Below are 17,005 nucleotides of genomic sequence, written 5' to 3'. Positions count from 1 at the left end.
TGGGGGGAGGAGGGAGGGAGGGGTGACTAGGCGGAGCACAGAGGACGTTAGGGACAGTGAAATTCCCTATGTGTTACTATAGGGGTGGACACATGTCATTATACATTTGTCCAAACCCAAGTTTGAACAACACCAGGAGTAACCCTGATGTAAACTGTGGACGTTGGGTGATGATGTGTCCATGTAGGTTCATCAGTTGTGACAACTGTCCCATTCTGGTGGGGGCTGTTGATGGTGGGGGGGTCTGGGCGTGGGAGGGGCCACGGGGTGTGTGGGACTTTCCATATACCTTCCATTCAAGTTCATTGTGAATTTAAAACAGTGCTAAAAAAAAACGGTGTATTTAAAAAAATTTCTCCTCTGGGTGCCACCTCTAACTCTGGGGTCTTGCCCTTAGTGCTGCCGTGGGCGTTGGTTTCTATGGAAACAGCGAGACCAACGACGGGGTGTACCAGCTGATCTACTCCCTGGACAACGCCAACCACACCTTCTCTGGCATCGATGTGCTGGTAAGGTCATGGGCTGGGCACAGCCCGTGAGGTCAGCGTGGTCAGAACAAGGGCCCCAGTCAGATCCCAGCCAGCTCGGCTCCAAGGGGGCTGGACTCCCTTTGGGGCTGCCAGTTGGTCCCGCCAGGAGCAAACAGGCGATTTCTGCTCCCCAGGTCGGGATGGGGAGCAGGGACGGGGGTGAGGACTGAAGGAGAAATGCTGATGGGTCCTGGGGGGGCCATGGGATCAAGTCCCATCCATCTTCAGGAGAGCTGAGCACTGTGTCCTTTGTCCAAGGGGCCCCTGAATGTGGAAAATCAGCCCCACGGTGTTTTCTGTGTTCACTTCCAATGCTGGGTATAGAGTATTGTGGGTGGGGGCCAGGAGATGTCAAAACTCTTCTGGTTTCCAGGCGCCGTGACTCCAGCTGGGGGCTCAGGGTAAAGGATGTGCTGGGCTGGCCAGAGGAGAGGTAGGATTTTTAGCACAAGGAGGGAGGTCCACTTGCTGAGCCTCCAGGGCAGGAAATCAGGGTCTTGAGAAAACACAGCCCTTGGTTCCAACTGCTTGTCAGTTTCTCCAGAAGCACAGGGTCTTTCCAGATGATTTCCAAGCAGCCCTGGTGCACTGGGAGCCAGGCTTGGACATTCATCCTGTCCCCCTTCACCTCTGGGCCGGGCCCCCAGCCCAGGGGTGACCTCAGCAAATGGCTGATTGTGTCAGACAGCCTCAGCCACACAATCCAGTCCTGACCGGAGCGTGTGGACTTCATCCTGGTGCCTCTGGAAGAGGATTCGACCTCATCGCCCCTCCTCTCCCTTAAGCTCCTCTAAAGTCTTAATCCCCCAGCCGGCCCCTCCCAGGAGGGACTCCCTTAAAGAGACAGCTGTGCTGCTCCTCGGGTGGCGGGGGGCGAGGCGGGATGACTGGGTGCTGGGTGGCATGGCTCTGGCCTCAGAGGAAGTCCTTCTGGGGAGCCGAGGGTCACATGCCAGACCCGGGGCCCAGCTCCCCTGCTGGGCTCATCCAGCCACCCCCAGTGTCCCCTGGGACCCATCCCTTGGGACCGGGAGCTGTCTGGACACTGGGCTGGAGCAGCTGTAACGGGGCGAGGGTGGGGCAGCTGGGATAGAGGAGCTGAGGGGCTGGAGGCAGCCTGAGCAGCACAGGGAGGGACCTGGGTACCACCTGGCCTGGAGGTTGCTCACTCCCTGGGGACTCCCACCCTCGCCTCTGCCCTGGTGAAGAAGGGGCTCCACCCACCAGCACCAGAACCGCTGGAGGAAGAGCCAGCCCCCAAAGGAGAATCCCTGCCCGGGGAAGCCCCAGAGCCGTGACCTTCACTGGCTGACTTGTGACCATCATGAGGAATGACCCGTGGCTCCCCAGGGGCTGAGGAAGGAAGTCCCAGAACCGTCCTGATGGGAAAATTCAAGTTCCTCATGTGCTTATCCCTCGTGGATGAGCTGGGACCGAGACCCTTCCCAGGCTGGGCCCATCCACCCCAGCTGAGAGCGCCCCAGGGCCAGCGGTGGACGTTCTGCCACTGATCCCGTCTCTAAATGCCCCCATGTGCCCGAAGGGAAGGGTTCCGTGTGTCCCAGAGGTCAGCCCCTCGTCCTCTCTCCACCATTTCTGAGAAGTGAGGGCAGGCGTCCCAGGCTCTGGTGATGGTCCAGCCGGCCGGGAGCTGCTTGGGTCCTGACGGCCACCTCCTGCCCCCTCTGCATGGGCAGGCGTGGGCTGCTTTCTCCGGGTGGAGAGGCGGACCCTGTGCTGGCCTGCGTCCTTGGCTGGACCTAGAGGGCTCCCCAGGTTTGAGGGGTGAAGGCCACATATCAGATAAATGATGTTAGATGAGATAATGCCCATGAGAGTGCCTGGTAATCTACAAAGAACGCTCCAAATTGGGGTGGGGGAGGGCCTATGCTAATGATGCCATTATTAAAATTACTGTGATTGTACGTATTCCTGTAATCACCACGTAAGAGACAAAGAGGAGGCTTGGATTGGGGGCGGGAGGACAGGTCAGGCAACGCAGACCTGGGCCAGAGCGAGGTGGGCCCTCCCAGGCTCCCCTGTCCAGAGCAGAAGGCCCAGGCCTGTGCCTTCCCCCCGAGGGAGCCCTGTGCCTTGGTGGGAGGCAGGGTCCCGGATCAGCTGCACACTCTGATTTGGGGGGGGTCACAAAGGATCATTTGGGAGTGCCGGGTGGGTCCTTTCTCTGGACCCAGCACTCCCCATCCGGGCCCCGGTGACTCGCTCAGGGCACCTGGTGTACCTCTAACCCATCAGGGTCTCAGCTTAAAACCAGGGCCTTGGGCTCTCCAGCCCCTGGGAGCTCGGCTGGCTCGGGTTTGAGCCACGTGTTCTGGTGGCCATGGAGGCGCCTCCGGGCTCTCCTCTGTGGGCAGCCCTGGTGAAGGAACTGGGCACAGAGAGGTCGTGTGGCTGCCCCACTTGGGGAGCTGGTACATTTCAGAGCAAGTACTGGAACCCAGGGGTCTGGTCTTAGCCCTGCGCTTCAAGGCTCTGAGATGGGGGCCTTGCCCCCAATCTGCCGAGGCTCCAACCCTTCACCTCCTGGCACTTCATTTCCTGCCCGGCTAGAAAACCTCATTAACTCCCTGTCTAAGAGAGAGCTTCCTCCCTCTCAGAGATTTTCAAATTTGAGCTTGCATCAGAATCCCCTGGAGGGCTTGATAAACACAGATTGCAGGGCCCCACCCAGACTTTCCAATTCAGTAAGTCTGGGGCCGGCCTGAGAATTCACATTTACCGTGAGTTCCCAGCTGGTGACACCGGTGCGCTAGTCCAGGGGCCACAGCTGGAGGACCACAGCTCCATCCTCCAGCCTTCTCCGCCACCCGCTAGCTCGCCCCTAACCCCAGCCCAGGCTGAGAGCTGAGCTGCTGTCTGATTGACGAGTTTCTCTTCCCTGTGGGAGAGCCTGTTCCATCTCTGAGTGTCCCCAGCTCCCTGTGGGGAGCTCTGTGCTGAACCTCTAAGGACCGGGAGTAGAGTGGGGAAGCAGGGGGTATAAGTAGGTCAACGCTGTGGTTTTAATTTTGTCTCTTCTGTTTTGTTTCCTATGGGAAGACACCAGGAGGAAAGAGTGGGCCTGCCAGATGTTCGCTGGCTTTTGGTTTTTTTTCCAAGGAGGAATTTAAGAAATAGAGAAGTTAAACACGTAGAGCTATGGAAGGGGGAGAAATGTGGTCTTACAGGAAAAGTTTACGGAGCATTATTTTGTTTGTTTTTGGCTGCACCTCGAGACATGTGGGATCTTACTTCCCTGACCAGGGATGGAACCCGGGCCCCCTGCATTGGGAGCTCAGAGTCTTAAATCCCTGGACCTCCAGGGAAGTCCTTACAGAGCATTTTTAACAGCCCTGTGGTCTAAAGTGTGTTGGGTATCATATAGGAATATGAAAATATCACACAGTACAGGTTTTGCCCCCAATGTTAACATTTATTAAGAATGCCTTTGGGTCAATGGCTAAAAGCACTTGTCCGATGACCTTATTGAATTGAAAAGGAACGTTTATCAGGGTGAGGTTTAGTTATCGCATGTACTTGTTCATATCCAGTTTCTCTGCACTTTGTTATCTCTTAATCCTTAACCAGTTTGTAAGAATCAGGAACCAGCCGGAAAAAGGAACAAGCCACCGACACTGAAAAAAATAAAAGGCAACAAAGGGGGCCATTCTCTTCTCTGGAACCAGGAACTCACAGCGTAGTGCAGATGTGAAAGGCCACAGAGTTGCCGTCAAGTCCCCCTAACGTGGAGAAACCGTGTTTGCTGCCAGGAGTGAGATCTGGTCGCCTCTTCGTCCGCAGAACTCTCACCATGGGAAGCTCCTAAACCTTCTTCTGGGTCTTTTTTTCTTTTTCTTTCTTTCTTTTTTTTTTTTTTGGCTGCACCACGAGGCTTGCAGGATCTTAGTTCCCCAACCAGGGATTGAACCCACGCCCTCGGCAGTGAGCGTGCAGAGTCCTAACCACTGGACCACCAGGGAACTCCCGTTCTGGGTCATTTTTCTCTTCCTTCCAGACCTAGGGGAGCCAAAGGATTAGCACACACTCCCCGCTTCCAGCCAGTTGTGTTTGCTGGTGTCGCGTGACACTTTCAGAGCAACCAAGCCCTTCTTCCCCTTGTGTTGACACGGGCTCAGAGCAGGCTTGGGAGGGAGGTGCTTGGGGTTCCCAGGTTATGTCTCGGAGCCCTGCCAGGACCCTGCATCTGCGCTGTTGAGAAGCATCTTTCCAATACTCGTGGTCCTTGTTTGCAAGCCCAGGACAGTCATTGGAGCACCATTGGCCTTCCCTCTCTACTTTTGAGTAGAAAGGTGCTTCCTTCGTGGTCCACTCAACTCCAGGCAGGATAGACGTGGGGTGGGGGATGGGGGGTCGGGCACAGAGAAGGCACCGATTTCCTCCTCCCGTCGTCGCGTGTCCAGGCTGCTCTGAGGCAGGATCCAGTCTGCCTGTGTTATTTCAAAGTCCCATTGTTCTGCCCTCGCTCGGGTTCAGGACGCCGTGAGCTGTCGCTCACCCTACAACAAAGCCTTTCTCTTGTGAGATGTTGAGAAAGCCTATTGTGGGAACAAAAGGTCAGGTAGCAACAGAGGGACTCTTCGGTTTAAACATTTTCAAAAGCAGTCATCATCCAAACTGTTTAAACTTTGAAGAGAATCTTCAAGGAAGAAAAATGGCTTCTCTTGTGTCTTTCTAGGAAGGCACTGGGTCTCGGAGCTCAGGTCCTGGTTAGGACCAGATGGGGCCTGTCCCCTGGGTGGAGGGGCCCGCGGGCTGGGCGGGTAATGGGGGCCTCTGGCGTTCATCCTCCATCTGGACCACAGTCTCATGACTCTTCAGGGCTGGGGGCCGTGGCCATGGGGCTCTCATTCAAGGCCAAGCTCTTCTCCTCCAGGTTCGAGGCAGAGAGTTTACCTCTCTGGCTTCCTCCCACCCGAGGCCAGACTCACAAGCCCCGCCCCTCCGCAGGTGTCCGGAACCACCCAGAAGATGAAGGTGGACCTGGAGCAGCACCTGGCCCGGCTCAGTGAGATCTTCGCCGCCCGGGGCGATTACCTCCAGACGCTGAAGTTCGTGCAGCAGATGGCGGGCAACATTATCGTCCAGATGGCAGGGGTGCCCGCGTGGACGGAGGTCACTGAGGAGCTGACCCAACTGGCCAACCAGACTGGCTACGTGGAGTACTACCGGTGAGGGCCTGAGGGAGGGGTGATGGGGCTGCACCAGCTTCCTTCACCCAAGCCAACATGCTGGGGCGCGGGCGGGGAAGTGCCACCAGAAGGTCTTCCTAAGCCATTGACTGAAATCCTGGGACACGAGAGCTGGTGGGGGCTGAGTGGTGGGCACGTGCATGGTACAGCCTGCTTGTACAGGCAGGCGCTGAGTCCCAGAGAGGGGCAGTCATGTGCCGAGATCTTCACGCTGGAGGCTAGACCTGGCCTCGGCCCCCCAGCACACAGCAGGGGGCTCCCCCGGGACCAACATTGTCGGTGGCTGGTGCTGGGTGAAGTGCAGGTGGTTTACGGGTTCCTCGCCTGTTGGGGTTTATGGGACAGGGTTCCCTGCACTTGCAGACTCAGCCACAGAGGTGCAGGGAATCGGGGAGATGGCGGTCTCTTTGCCGGCACAGACCCTCTCCCCCAATGGCAACTGCTTAGCAAGCTCAGAGTGATGGGGGCTGAGTGATGGGGGCTGTGGGGTACCACCCCCACCTTTGCCACGTCAGGTATGCAGACTCATACCTGCATCATCGAACCTTTGGGGTTTTGTTTACATCCCCCCTGCGTCCCCATCACCCAAACCCCGTCCCAGGTGAAGGCAGTGGACACAGGCCAGCTGACCAGGGACCAGCTGCCCTCCATGCACAAGGTCTGGTGAAGGTCACTCTGGGGACAACCAAGAAAGGAGGCAGCGGTCCCGGCTTTGGGGGGCTCCCAGCTGAAGGGTGGCACGCAGTCATGGCGTACTTGTCCTTGTGCGCCCAGGGCGGGGCGTTGGGTACGGAGGCGGTGCTGGGAGCCATGGATGCAGGGGCGCTGAAGAGCAAGGATCTGCTCTGTGGATGCCCCTCTCCCTCCTCAATGTGTTGCCTCTGCTTCAAGCCATCAGCAGAGGTCTCTCCCCCAACATTGCGCAATTTACTCTGGATTCATTTCCCCTTTATAAGAAAGCCCCGCCCCAGACTGAACTGACCTAGAGAAAATGCTCCTGGTGACATCTGGCCAGAGACCTCCCCATCCGGGGCTCTCCCTTCCCTGGGGTAGGAGATGGCCGGACCCTGACAAGGGGAAGCTCCTGAGGCCCCCAGCCCTGGACAGCTCCCCTCCCCCCCCCGCCCCCTGCCCATCCAGCCCCTGCCTTCCCAGATGTCACCAATCTTCCCACCAGACTTTTTTTTTTTTTTTTTTTTGCTCACATGCAAAAGCATGTTTCTCCCAAGTGACCAAAAAAGAAACTGCTAACTCTAAGGACTGGCTGTGACTTGTGACGCGAAACAGTGGCATCTGATTACTCCTGTGACATGAGGGACAGTCATTGCCTGAGCCTCCTAAATCTTTTAGTCATGGAAAGTGGGTGTCCGTTTTGACCCTGCCGATCTCTCTGAGTTGACCTAGCGGACCATGTACACTGAAGGACCGGGTGTAGGCACTTTGAGAATGACTGTGGCGAAATTGGTCAGCGTCTATATATCAACAGGGCTTATTTCCAAGATGACTTTATAAAAAATGGGAGTAAGGGTGGTGACAACTGCACAGAATTTATTTCAACGTGGGTGATCGAGAGGGTCCCCTGGAACCCCCACCCCCAACTCCCATCCCTTGTTCAGGTCTAGTTCAAGGTTAGCACCTGTGGCTCCTGAAGTTGGTGATGTTGTGTCTCCTCCCCTCCCTCATCTGCTGTTTGCTCTCTCCTCTCGCCCAGAGCTGCCCTAGAACAAAAGCCTTATTCTTATTCTTCATGAGCTAACCAGCCCTAGGGGGCGGGTCTCCTTCAGGCAGCTTCCCTATCTTTGCTTTCCGGATGGTTCTAGAGCACAGCCACCCAGCTAAGCAAATACCTTTTAGTACTTTTACACAAGGCCTGGCTAAGTATTAAAAAGGCAATTAAAACGCCAAGAGAGTGCTCTCCGGAGGCAAAGGGTGTAACAGAGCTAGCGGATATAGGAGGGGCTGCGGGAGTAGGAGCCTGAGCGGCTCCTGCAAGAGCCAAGTTCTTGGTTAGAGACACATCCCCAGGTCATCAGCGCGCTCCTCTGGGAAAATGCATCCGCCTCGCAGAGCTGTTTCCAGGAATCCTTTACAACACGAGGAGGCGTGGATGCAGAGAAAACACATTGAAACACAGTCCTGGAGAGTCGATTAGAAGCAGTCCTAACTTGATTTCCTGCTAATGTGCTGAGTGGGGGAGAGAGAGGTAACAAGAAACCTTTAGGTTTGAAACGTGAAACCAGGATTTTGAGAGGCGCCTGGTGGCTGGCCGTATCTCTTGCAGGAAGGCTCTGAGACGAGGAGAGTCTGGAATTCCTGGGCCAGGCTCTTCTCCCACAGGCCTTGGTTTTCCAGTCTGTAGAACGGGATTCTCATACTAGATATTCCTGAGGTTCTTTCAAGCTCTGACTCAGATTCCGAGCAAACTGGCTCTTGGTGGCCTCGTCCTAGTGGGAGGCAGGCTCTGTGCTTTCCCCAGAGCCCCCAGGTCCATTCTGGGGAGCCCCGGAGACTCCAGTGGCTGCCCCGCTCCGGGCAGGGAGTCGAGGATTTTGATTAGGCCTCTTTTGGGGATTTAACCTCCATTCACAAAGTGGGAAAGAAGCTCGTTTGGCTGCCAGGTGGCCTTCAGCGTGCTCGCCCCTCCTTGGAGCCTCTTTGTCACTTTCTTTGTCACTTTCTTCCCGCTCCACCCCCCTCCCTACCCACCCACTTTCTCCCCCTCCTTGTAGTATTAGTGAAGCAGAAAACCCTTGTTGGAGAGGAGGGGTCAGCAAATTTCCTTGGCTCTTGCATCAAGAGACATGATGATCAGAAGACTTCCCTCTTTTGAAACTAGGAGAGGCCCCTTCTCTCTGCCCCCTGCCTCCCCCGCCCACCAACCCCCAATGCTCAGACAGGTCCCCCAGCGCAGGGCAGACAGAAATGGCTGCTCGGCGGGGCTGGCGATGAGCAGCGAGGGCGCCTTGGGATCCTGTGTGGAAGGGAAGGAACCAGGGCGCTTTGCTTGGGATGTTATCGGTGCCCTTGGACTTGGGCACCCCGGGCTCTGCAGCCCGTGCTTTGGAGAAGCAGGAAAGCAGGGACCCCAGCATCCCTCTACCTTTCTTTGTTTCCCTTTTCAATTATCGAGTGCTTCATCCTCACAGAGTTCCGGCCTCCTTCACAGGTTTGCAAACTGAGGCTCAAGGTTGGGGGTAGGGGGTGCAACCTCCCAAGGTCCCCAGCTGGCGTGTGACTGCCTTTCCCCCCACACCTCAGCCTGGGGCGGGGGGGTGGGGAGCAGCAAAAGGCCAGAGGAGTGAGGGGCTGGAGGCCTGGAGGTTCTTGGTGCGCTCAGATGGCTCCAGCCTGAGCTCCTGAGGGTCTGGGAACAAACACACTCATCCCAGCATCCCCTGGCCCCACGCTCGGTGCCTGGCACAAAAGCTGGTTGAATCTAAATGTCCAAAGTGGTGGATCCCAGACAGCTGGGAGGGCAGGAAGGGAGGCCAGCCTGAGCCTCGTTAAGGAAGCGGGCATCTTAGGGGCTTTCTTAGATCTCTGGGTATCAATGTCAGGCCTCGCCTGGTCTGACGCCTTGTGAGGCTTCTAGAAGCAACAGGAACCGGGGTCCAAAGAGATACCTGTCAGGAGGCTGCTGAGAGATGGTTTAGACCTGCTCTGTCCACGGTGCGGCCACTGGTCACGCGTGGCTATTGAAACTTAATCAGTAGTAAATGAAAAAGGTGGATATATGTGTATGTATAATTGAACCAGTTTGATCGTACACCTGAAACTAACACAACGTTGTAAATCAACTATACTCCAATATAAAATAAAAATTAAATTAAAAGAGGGGGCTACAGGATGTGTTATACAACATGGGGAATACAGCCAGTATTTTATAATAACTGTAAATGGAGTATAACCTTCAAAAATTGAGTCACTATATTGTACACCTGTAACATATAATATTGTATAGCAAGTATACTTCAATTAAAAAACGTTGTTAAAAAAAAAGAAAAATTAAGTGTAAAGAAAAGGAAAAAAAAGGAAATGAAAGGAGAAATTCATTTCCTCCACCAGCCACATTTCACATTCTCATGGCCGCACGTGGGTGATGGCAGACAGACAGTGCAGAGGTGGTCCATTCCCATCCCTGCAGAAAGTTCTAGGGGACGGTGCTGTTCAGACAATGAGCCGGGGTGGGAGAGGGGGCTCCTTTGTCCAGGCAGAAGCGGGGGGTGCAGCCCCCAGAGCCCCGAGGAGCTGTCCGCTCTGCACACTGGGTTCTTCCCGTCCGGAGCAGGGGTGTGCCCCCTGTAGTCTGCTTAGCCACTGGCTGCGTGCAGTTTGTATCACGAAGGGTCCAGCGGGCCTGGGGCAGTGGTCCGGGCCTCCCTGATGGGCCCCAGGTGGGCAGGTCTGCCCTGCTGCCCCCTGACCGTCCCTTCCCGTCCACCCAGGTGGCTCTCCTACCTCCTGCTCTTCGTCCTGGACCTGGTCCTCTGCCTCCTCGCATGCCTGGGACTGGCCAAGCGCTCCAGGTGCCTCCTGGCCTTGTGAGTAGCCCTGCCTCTGGGAACGGGACGGGAGCTGGCCACGCGTGGGAGGTGACGGTGCCACCCTCAGAGAGATGAGGGCCTGGGGGCAGGGCTGGGAGGATGTGGTGGGGGCAGCAGCCTGAAGCCGCCGTCCACGCCCTTCTCAGCACCCAGCCAAGGGGCGCAGCAACCACCGACTTGCCATCTGGATCCCAAGCCAGCACCAGGCTTTCCTCCACGTGCCCCCTCCCTCCTGGGCCTGACTGTCCAGCAGCGCCAGGCATCAGCCCATATCCCTCTCCCAGCAATCAGCGGGGTGATGTCAGGGCAGGGGCTGAGGCTGACCTCAGGGCCGCGGCAAGAGTCTGGGGGGCTGGGGGGACAAGGTGGTAGCCGAGAGGAAGGGCGCTGAAGGTTGGCAGGGTCACAGGGTCCCCCTTTGCCTGGATCCCACCGGCGGCTGCCTCTCTCCTAGGATGCTATGCTGTGGGGTGCTGGCCGTGCTACTCAGCTGGACGTCCCTGGCCGCCGACACTGCTGCGGCAGTGGTGAGTTGGGGGACGTGGGGGTGCTGGGTGGTCTGACCGGGTGGTCCGTCTGACTGTGGTGCATCGATGTGTCCCGTCCAGCATCCCCGGGGCAGGGCCAACCAGCTGGCAGTCTCAGTCCCTAACCTGGAATCCCAGAGTCTCAGCACTAAAGGGGCTCGGCTCACCTGTGCCAGCCCCCGCCCCCCGACTTCAGATGGGGACACAGGCCCAGGGAGGGGAAGAGGCTTGCCCAGGGTCACAAGGGACTCGGGGGCGGAGCCAAGACACGACGCCGGAAGCCGGATCCCATGCTCACCCCGCTGGCCCGTTCCCAGCCACGGCTTGTGAGGACAGGCACAGACAACCAGGAGCTTTCTCTCTGGGTATAAAGAACTAACCCAGTTGGGGGTGGGGGGGAAGAGGGGGTGTTGAACCCCGGGCTGGAGGAGAATGTGGAAGGTGGCGTTTCACCTGCTTCCCGTCCCCTTGCCCTTGGACTCACACACACCGTCTGAAACACAGCGGTGTAGGTTTCCGGATGTGGTGCCTCAAAATGTTAGAAAAACAAAACCAAACACACACACAAGGTGGGTCAGGAGTGTACGGGGGGAAGCTTCCTGTGCAGGTGTGTTTGGTCTTCAATAGACCTAATGCCGTGTCCACTTTGGGCAGTAAGGAGAACTGGACAGGCAGGAGCCTACGTCCCCCGGGCTGGGGCCCCTCCACACATAGGGCAGGAGAGGAGTGCCCAGGACATGTTCAAATGCATCCTGTCGTCATCTGGAGCTGGGCGGGCCGTGCATGGTCCAGGGAGGAGGGGCGGCTGCTGGCCGGAGCCACACGCCCAGCTGCCTGGCAGACAGCCTCTGCTCCAGGGACGGGAGTGGGCACAGGGAAGCCTGCACGCGGCCGGCCCTCCCCCGGGGCAGCCTCTGCCTTCTGGAAGCAGTGGTGGCCTCCAGCTGGCCACCACGGGCTGCCCTTTGGAAGACAGTTCCTTCCCAGGGGGGCTTCTCCCTCTCACCAGGCTTCTGTGTTCCCAGCAACCAGCGGTGACTTCAGCTCCCAGCCCAGGGCCCCTGGGTGCCAGGGAGCTGGAGAGAAAGGCCGTTGCCCTAATCCGATTAGTCAGGCCCTTGTGGGGCATGGGCAGGGAGTGAATGCACCATTGATGGGCTGCAGGTCCTGCTGCATATTAATGGAAAGTGGGGTGAGGAGGAACCAGGCCCTCGGAGGCTCTTGTGGGGAGCTTTTGTGTGGCCACTGCCCCGCTCTCTGAGCCTGTTATTTTTTTGGGTGTTTTTGTTTTTGTTTTCCAGAGCTGTAGGGCCAGAGCTCCCAACAGTGCCCTCCCACTGCAGGGGTGGCCTCACCCCCCGTCTTCCCTGTCCCCCCCAAAAGGGCCTCCCCGAGGCAGGAGCACTGCCCCTGGGAATGTGATGGGGAGGCAGCTGGCAGCTGGGAGCTGAGCCTACCTGCTCCACCGCCCCTGTGTGGTCAGGAGTGTAAGGCCCGGGTGAGGAGTGAGGGGCAGAGAGCAGAGAAAGCGCCCACGGAGAAGGAAGGGGGATAAGTGGATTCCGGGAGAGGAAGCAGGAAAGGGCCACCCAGGCGCTTTGGCCACAGAGCATCCCCACTGAGCCAAGGGCTCCCTGGGATTGGCCCCCAACCCCGCCGAGGGGCGGCAGACCCACCTCACTGAGTCGGGTGGGGGAGCAGGAGCGCGGCCTCTGGAACCCCCCTGGCTGGGTCCGGACCCCCCTTCCCACCTCCCCAGCAGGGGGGCCCCGGGAACGTAACTGAAGTTCCCCAGGCCTCGGTGTCCTCGTGTGTAAAATGGGGAGCAGAACAACAGTCGCCTTGAGGGTTGTTGACGGGACGTGATGGGTCTGGTGACCCCTGGGAGGCACGTGGTAAGTGTCCATTGGTTTACTGCACATTGACTTCCTTTCTAGGAGGGTCGCAGGGTGACTCCGCCTGCACTCAGCACGCCCTCCCTCTCCCCCGCCCCTCCATCCCCATCCCCGTTGCATGAAGAAAGCACACGCGTGCACACGCACATATAGGCCCCTGTCTTCACCAACAGGGAGGTTGAGGGTCTGAAAAAGCACGCCTGGCCTGAGGAGAGAAGGGGGATGAGGGGGCCATGTCCCTGGTGGAGCCTCTGCCAGGGGCCTCCTGTCCTTCTTTGGATCCAAAACTTGTCGGGGGTGACCCAGACCCAGACGGTGGCCTCGCTCTTCATGCTTCCCAAGGCCTCCCCATCCCCCCACCTCCCCGCCTCGTCCCCGGCTCCCCTCTCTCTGCCACTCCCGTGATAGGGGTGAGGGTGCAGTGGCTCTGATTTATAGCAATGAACCAGTCTGATGAGGTGCCCTGGCGATCTGAGTATAAAGCAGTTCTCCCAGGGCCCTGACGCACGTGGCTGTGTGTACGTGTCTGTGTGTGCACGTGCGTGTGTACAGGTGTGGCTCTGTGGAAGCCCTGTATCCAGAGGGGCCCTTTATTCCCAATCCCACCCAGACACACACTTTCTAGACCGTAAGTGCCATGGTGCGGCGTACAGCTTGCCACTGTGTCTCCCGCCTAGAACAGTGCGTGGCACCTAGTAGGTGCTCAATAAATGTTTGTCCACTCAGTGAGTGGAGGAGTGGTGCTGCAGTGTGGCCCTCTGAGGCAGCCCCTCCTGCAGGAGGACAGGGCACTGGTAGGAAGAGGCCGTGGGGAGGGGTCCCCGGCTTGGGGAGCATGAACTAGCGTAGGGGGTGCCCCTAGGAACAGGCCGGAGGACCAGAGCTTCCCCTGGCTGCTCTGAAAGGTGGACGCTGCCCCTCTACCCAGTGTTCCACAGCACCCCAGGCCAGATCTGGGGAGGGCCTGGCTCAGAGGATGGCATCCTTACTGCTGCCTCTTCCAGGGCCCAGACATGCTTCCAATCAGCGCCATGGGCCCTTGGTGGTCGCCTAGCCAGGCCGTGCTGCAGGGTCCCAAGTGCCCCAGTGTGGCAGTGGCAGAGCCTGGAGCCTGTGTCCTCTCTCAGCCCTGCGCTCTTCTTTCTTTCTTTTTTATTAAATTATTTATTGGCCGAGTTGGGTCTCCGTTGAGGTGCGCGGGCTTCTCGTTGCAGTGGCTTCTCTTGTTGCAGAGCACAGGCTCTAGGCGCGTGGGCACAGTGGCTGTGGCATGCAGGCTCTAGAGCGCAGGCTCAGTCGTTGTGGTGCACGGGCTTAGTTGCTCCACGGCATGTGGCATCTTCCCGGGCCAGGGATTGAACCCGTGTCCCCTGCACTGGCAGGCAGATTCTTAACCACTGCACCACCAGGGAAGCCCCCTGTGCTTTTCTTGGTTTCCCATCTCGTTGCGGCAGGACCTGCACCCAAAAGTTCAAAGATGGATTCGGCACCAATGTAATTCTTTAGAGAGAGATTCTGGGGGAGGCTTCATGGATGGACACCCCCAGAGTGGGGGTGGACTCGGTAACAGCAAAACAAAAAATAAATTAGAGATGAGCACATGAGGCCATGGTGTACATAACTCCCCAAAACACATCCCGCAGCTTCCCCTTGACCCAGGTCCACCCCGGAAGAGGTATTTGGAAATAAGAGTAAGAGTTAACGGTATGTGGTGCCCGCTCTCGGCCAGTCACTTTTCTGAGTACTTTACGTAGATGAATCCATTGGGTGAATAGCGTTTTTCTCTCCATGTTGCTGATGGGGCCGCTGAGGCACAGGCTGGGGCACGTGTCTATCGAGTCACAGAGCTGGGCAGGGGCAGAGCCAGGATTCGAGTCCAGGGAGGCTGCCTGCTGGCTGGTCTTGCCCACCCAGGACTGGGCTGCGGGGTCCCCATGCCTGCGCCGAGGATGCCTGGCTCGCCCGAGGGCCCCGGTATGTGACTTCCCTCCCCCCCTCCCGTCTCTCCCTGGCTCAGGGCACCAGCGACTTCTGCGCGGCTCCCGACGCCTTCATCCTGAACATCACGGAGGGCCAGGTCCACACAGGTAACGCGCTCTCGGGCCTCTGTCGTTGGGGCCACTCGGGATGCTCAGTCCAGGCCCGCGGTCAGCCAGACTGCGCCTCTGCTTACCCCTTTCAGCCCTGTAGTCACCCAGTGCCTCCCTACCCCCATCCTTCAGGTCCAGCTGGACCACTGGGCCATTTCTTAGAAGCTGCCCCCTTCGGAGGGCTTGGGGACTGGCTTGGCCGCTGAGGACGGACGAGCCCCTGGTCACACGTGAGCGCCTGCCTGACTCCAGGTCTTTGCCTTGCAGAGGTGACCCGTTACTACCTGTATTGCAGTCAGAGCGCAAGCAGCCCCTTCCAGCAGGTACGGCCCGCCCAGCCCAGCCCTCACCCTGCACCCCAGCCCCCTCAGTGGTCAGCTCTTGACCCCAAGGTGGTAGCCAGTAAGGTGGTGGTGGCCGGGTGCTCTTTGCTTCCTTGGGGTCCTGTGCAGGGGGCAGTGCTCTTGGTCAGCGTACGTCCCCATCCATCACCCTGGGTGCTGGTTACCACGCAGAGGCTGTGCAGCGGGTTCTGCATGTCTCACAGGCTCCTGGGCAAGGCTGTCCCGGCAGGACACTTTGAATAGCAGGAAGCAAGAGGACGGTGTGGCTCTCAAGAAGCCTGAGGGCTGAGGGGAAGACCTCCTACAAGCAGGAAGGGCCGTGATCCGGGATGCAATTGCAGCTGCAGGCAGGGCAGGGGCTGCAGGGGAGGCAGGCCGCTGCGGGGGCTCCTGGGCAGCGAAGCTCACGCGGGACCGCGGTCTCTCCTGGCCCAGGCCCTGACCGTCTTCCAGCGCTCGCTGACCACCATGCAGATCCAGGTGGCGGGACTGCTGCAGTTCGCCGTGCCCCTCTTCCCCACAGCAGAGGTAAGGCGGCCGGCCGCCTCCCGTGGGCCCCGGGCCTCGGAGACCAGGCAGTGGAAAGAAAGCGCTCCCTCCCTCCATAGGCTTTAAAGGCCTCTCCGCACAAGCTGCCCTTGTGGTTTTATCCACAGCCCTCCTCCCAGCACTTATGCTCTGCCTCTCTGTCTGTCTGCACGTTTGCCTCCTTCTTTCTTCCTGCTTCAGAAAGATCTGCTCGGAATCCAGCTCCTGTTGAACTCCTCCGAGGCCAGCCTCCACCAGCTGACGGCCATGCTGGACTGCCGGGGGCTGCACAAGGTGCCGGGGTGGCCCTGGGGGTGGGAGGAGGGCGGGGGGCACCCCAGCAGGCCACATCTGCCCAGGGAGAAGCCAGCACAGGCTGGGAGAGTAATTTCCTGGCCTCCCTTCAGGCTCAGGGAATGGGGTGGAAGAGGTGCCTGGCTTCTAGGTTCTCTCCAGTAGCTGAGCCGAGGAGACTCAGTGAAAGGTATCAAGGAGTGGGGGTAGGAGACTTGGATCTTTTATCTCTAGGACACTGGGGGGCCCTGAACTACATGAGGGAGGCTGTTCCCCGTTGCCCAGACTCCCAGCCATCTGGTCCACCCGACCAGTTCTGGGGTTGCACGTGGACATCCCAGTCTCTCTGCCAGGGTCATCCCTAGGAGTCTGGAATGTCGGACATTCACACAGGGAACGCAGTGGGAGTATGTGAGCCCCTCTCTCCCCCAGAGCAGTAAGCCAGTGTACGTCCATGGCTTTCACATCCCCTGTGGATTTCGAGCACAGAGTCGTAGTAATGCTCACAGCTGCCACTTACTGAGTCCTTGGTGCTGTGTTCAGCCTTGTTCTGTGCAGTTTATATCTGATAAGTCATTTAGTCCTCACAGTGTAACTGTGTTATTTCATGGGAAATTTTATAGACAAGCAATGTGTGTGTGTGTGTGTGTCTGTCAGTGGATGGATAGATAGACAGGTAGGTAGGTAGGTAGGTAGGTAGGTAGGTAGGTAGGTAGGTAGGTAGATAGATGATGATAGATGATAGATAGATAGATAGATAGATAGATGATAGATAGATACATAGATACATAGATGATAGATACGAGGGTGAGTCAAAAATTATCCACACTCTGGCTGTAGAATTTATAGAAGTTTTAATATAACTGGAATGCGGATAATTTTTGACTTACACTCGTAGATAGACAGACAGGTCTATCTGTCTGTCTATCATCTATCTGTCATCTATCTATCTATCTATCATCTATCTATCTATCTATCTATCTATCTATCTATCTATCTATCTATCATCTATCTATCTATCATCTATCTATCTGCATCTATAA

The 17,005-nt window shown here is 57.6% G+C and overlaps 1 protein-coding gene across 3 annotated transcripts in view; it reads left to right on the top strand.

Annotated features, from left to right (window-relative positions):
- TTYH2 (tweety family member 2) overlaps positions 1–17,005 on the top strand; it is a 38,824-nt gene that overhangs the window by 14,640 nt on the left and 7,179 nt on the right. For 2 of the 3 annotated variants that reach the window (XM_057716261.1, XM_057716262.1), the window contains exons 3-10: positions 398–509; positions 5,499–5,719; positions 10,186–10,281; positions 10,739–10,811; positions 14,724–14,793; positions 15,064–15,119; positions 15,576–15,668; positions 15,870–15,962. In XM_057716261.1, coding sequence (XP_057572244.1) covers positions 398–509; positions 5,499–5,719; positions 10,186–10,281; positions 10,739–10,811; positions 14,724–14,793; positions 15,064–15,119; positions 15,576–15,668; positions 15,870–15,962 — 814 coding nt within the window. The remainder of the gene's footprint in view (positions 1–397; positions 510–5,498; positions 5,720–10,185; positions 10,282–10,738; positions 10,812–14,723; positions 14,794–15,063; positions 15,120–15,575; positions 15,669–15,869; positions 15,963–17,005) is intronic. The other variant, XM_057716263.1, reaches the window with a different exon arrangement.

This window comes from Hippopotamus amphibius, chromosome 17, assembly GCF_030028045.1.
Source record: "Hippopotamus amphibius kiboko isolate mHipAmp2 chromosome 17, mHipAmp2.hap2, whole genome shotgun sequence".
Lineage (NCBI taxonomy): Eukaryota > Metazoa > Chordata > Mammalia > Artiodactyla > Hippopotamidae > Hippopotamus > Hippopotamus amphibius.
The sequence above is the reverse complement of the archived record's forward strand: the minus strand, read 5'-3'. Positions and strand labels throughout refer to the sequence as shown.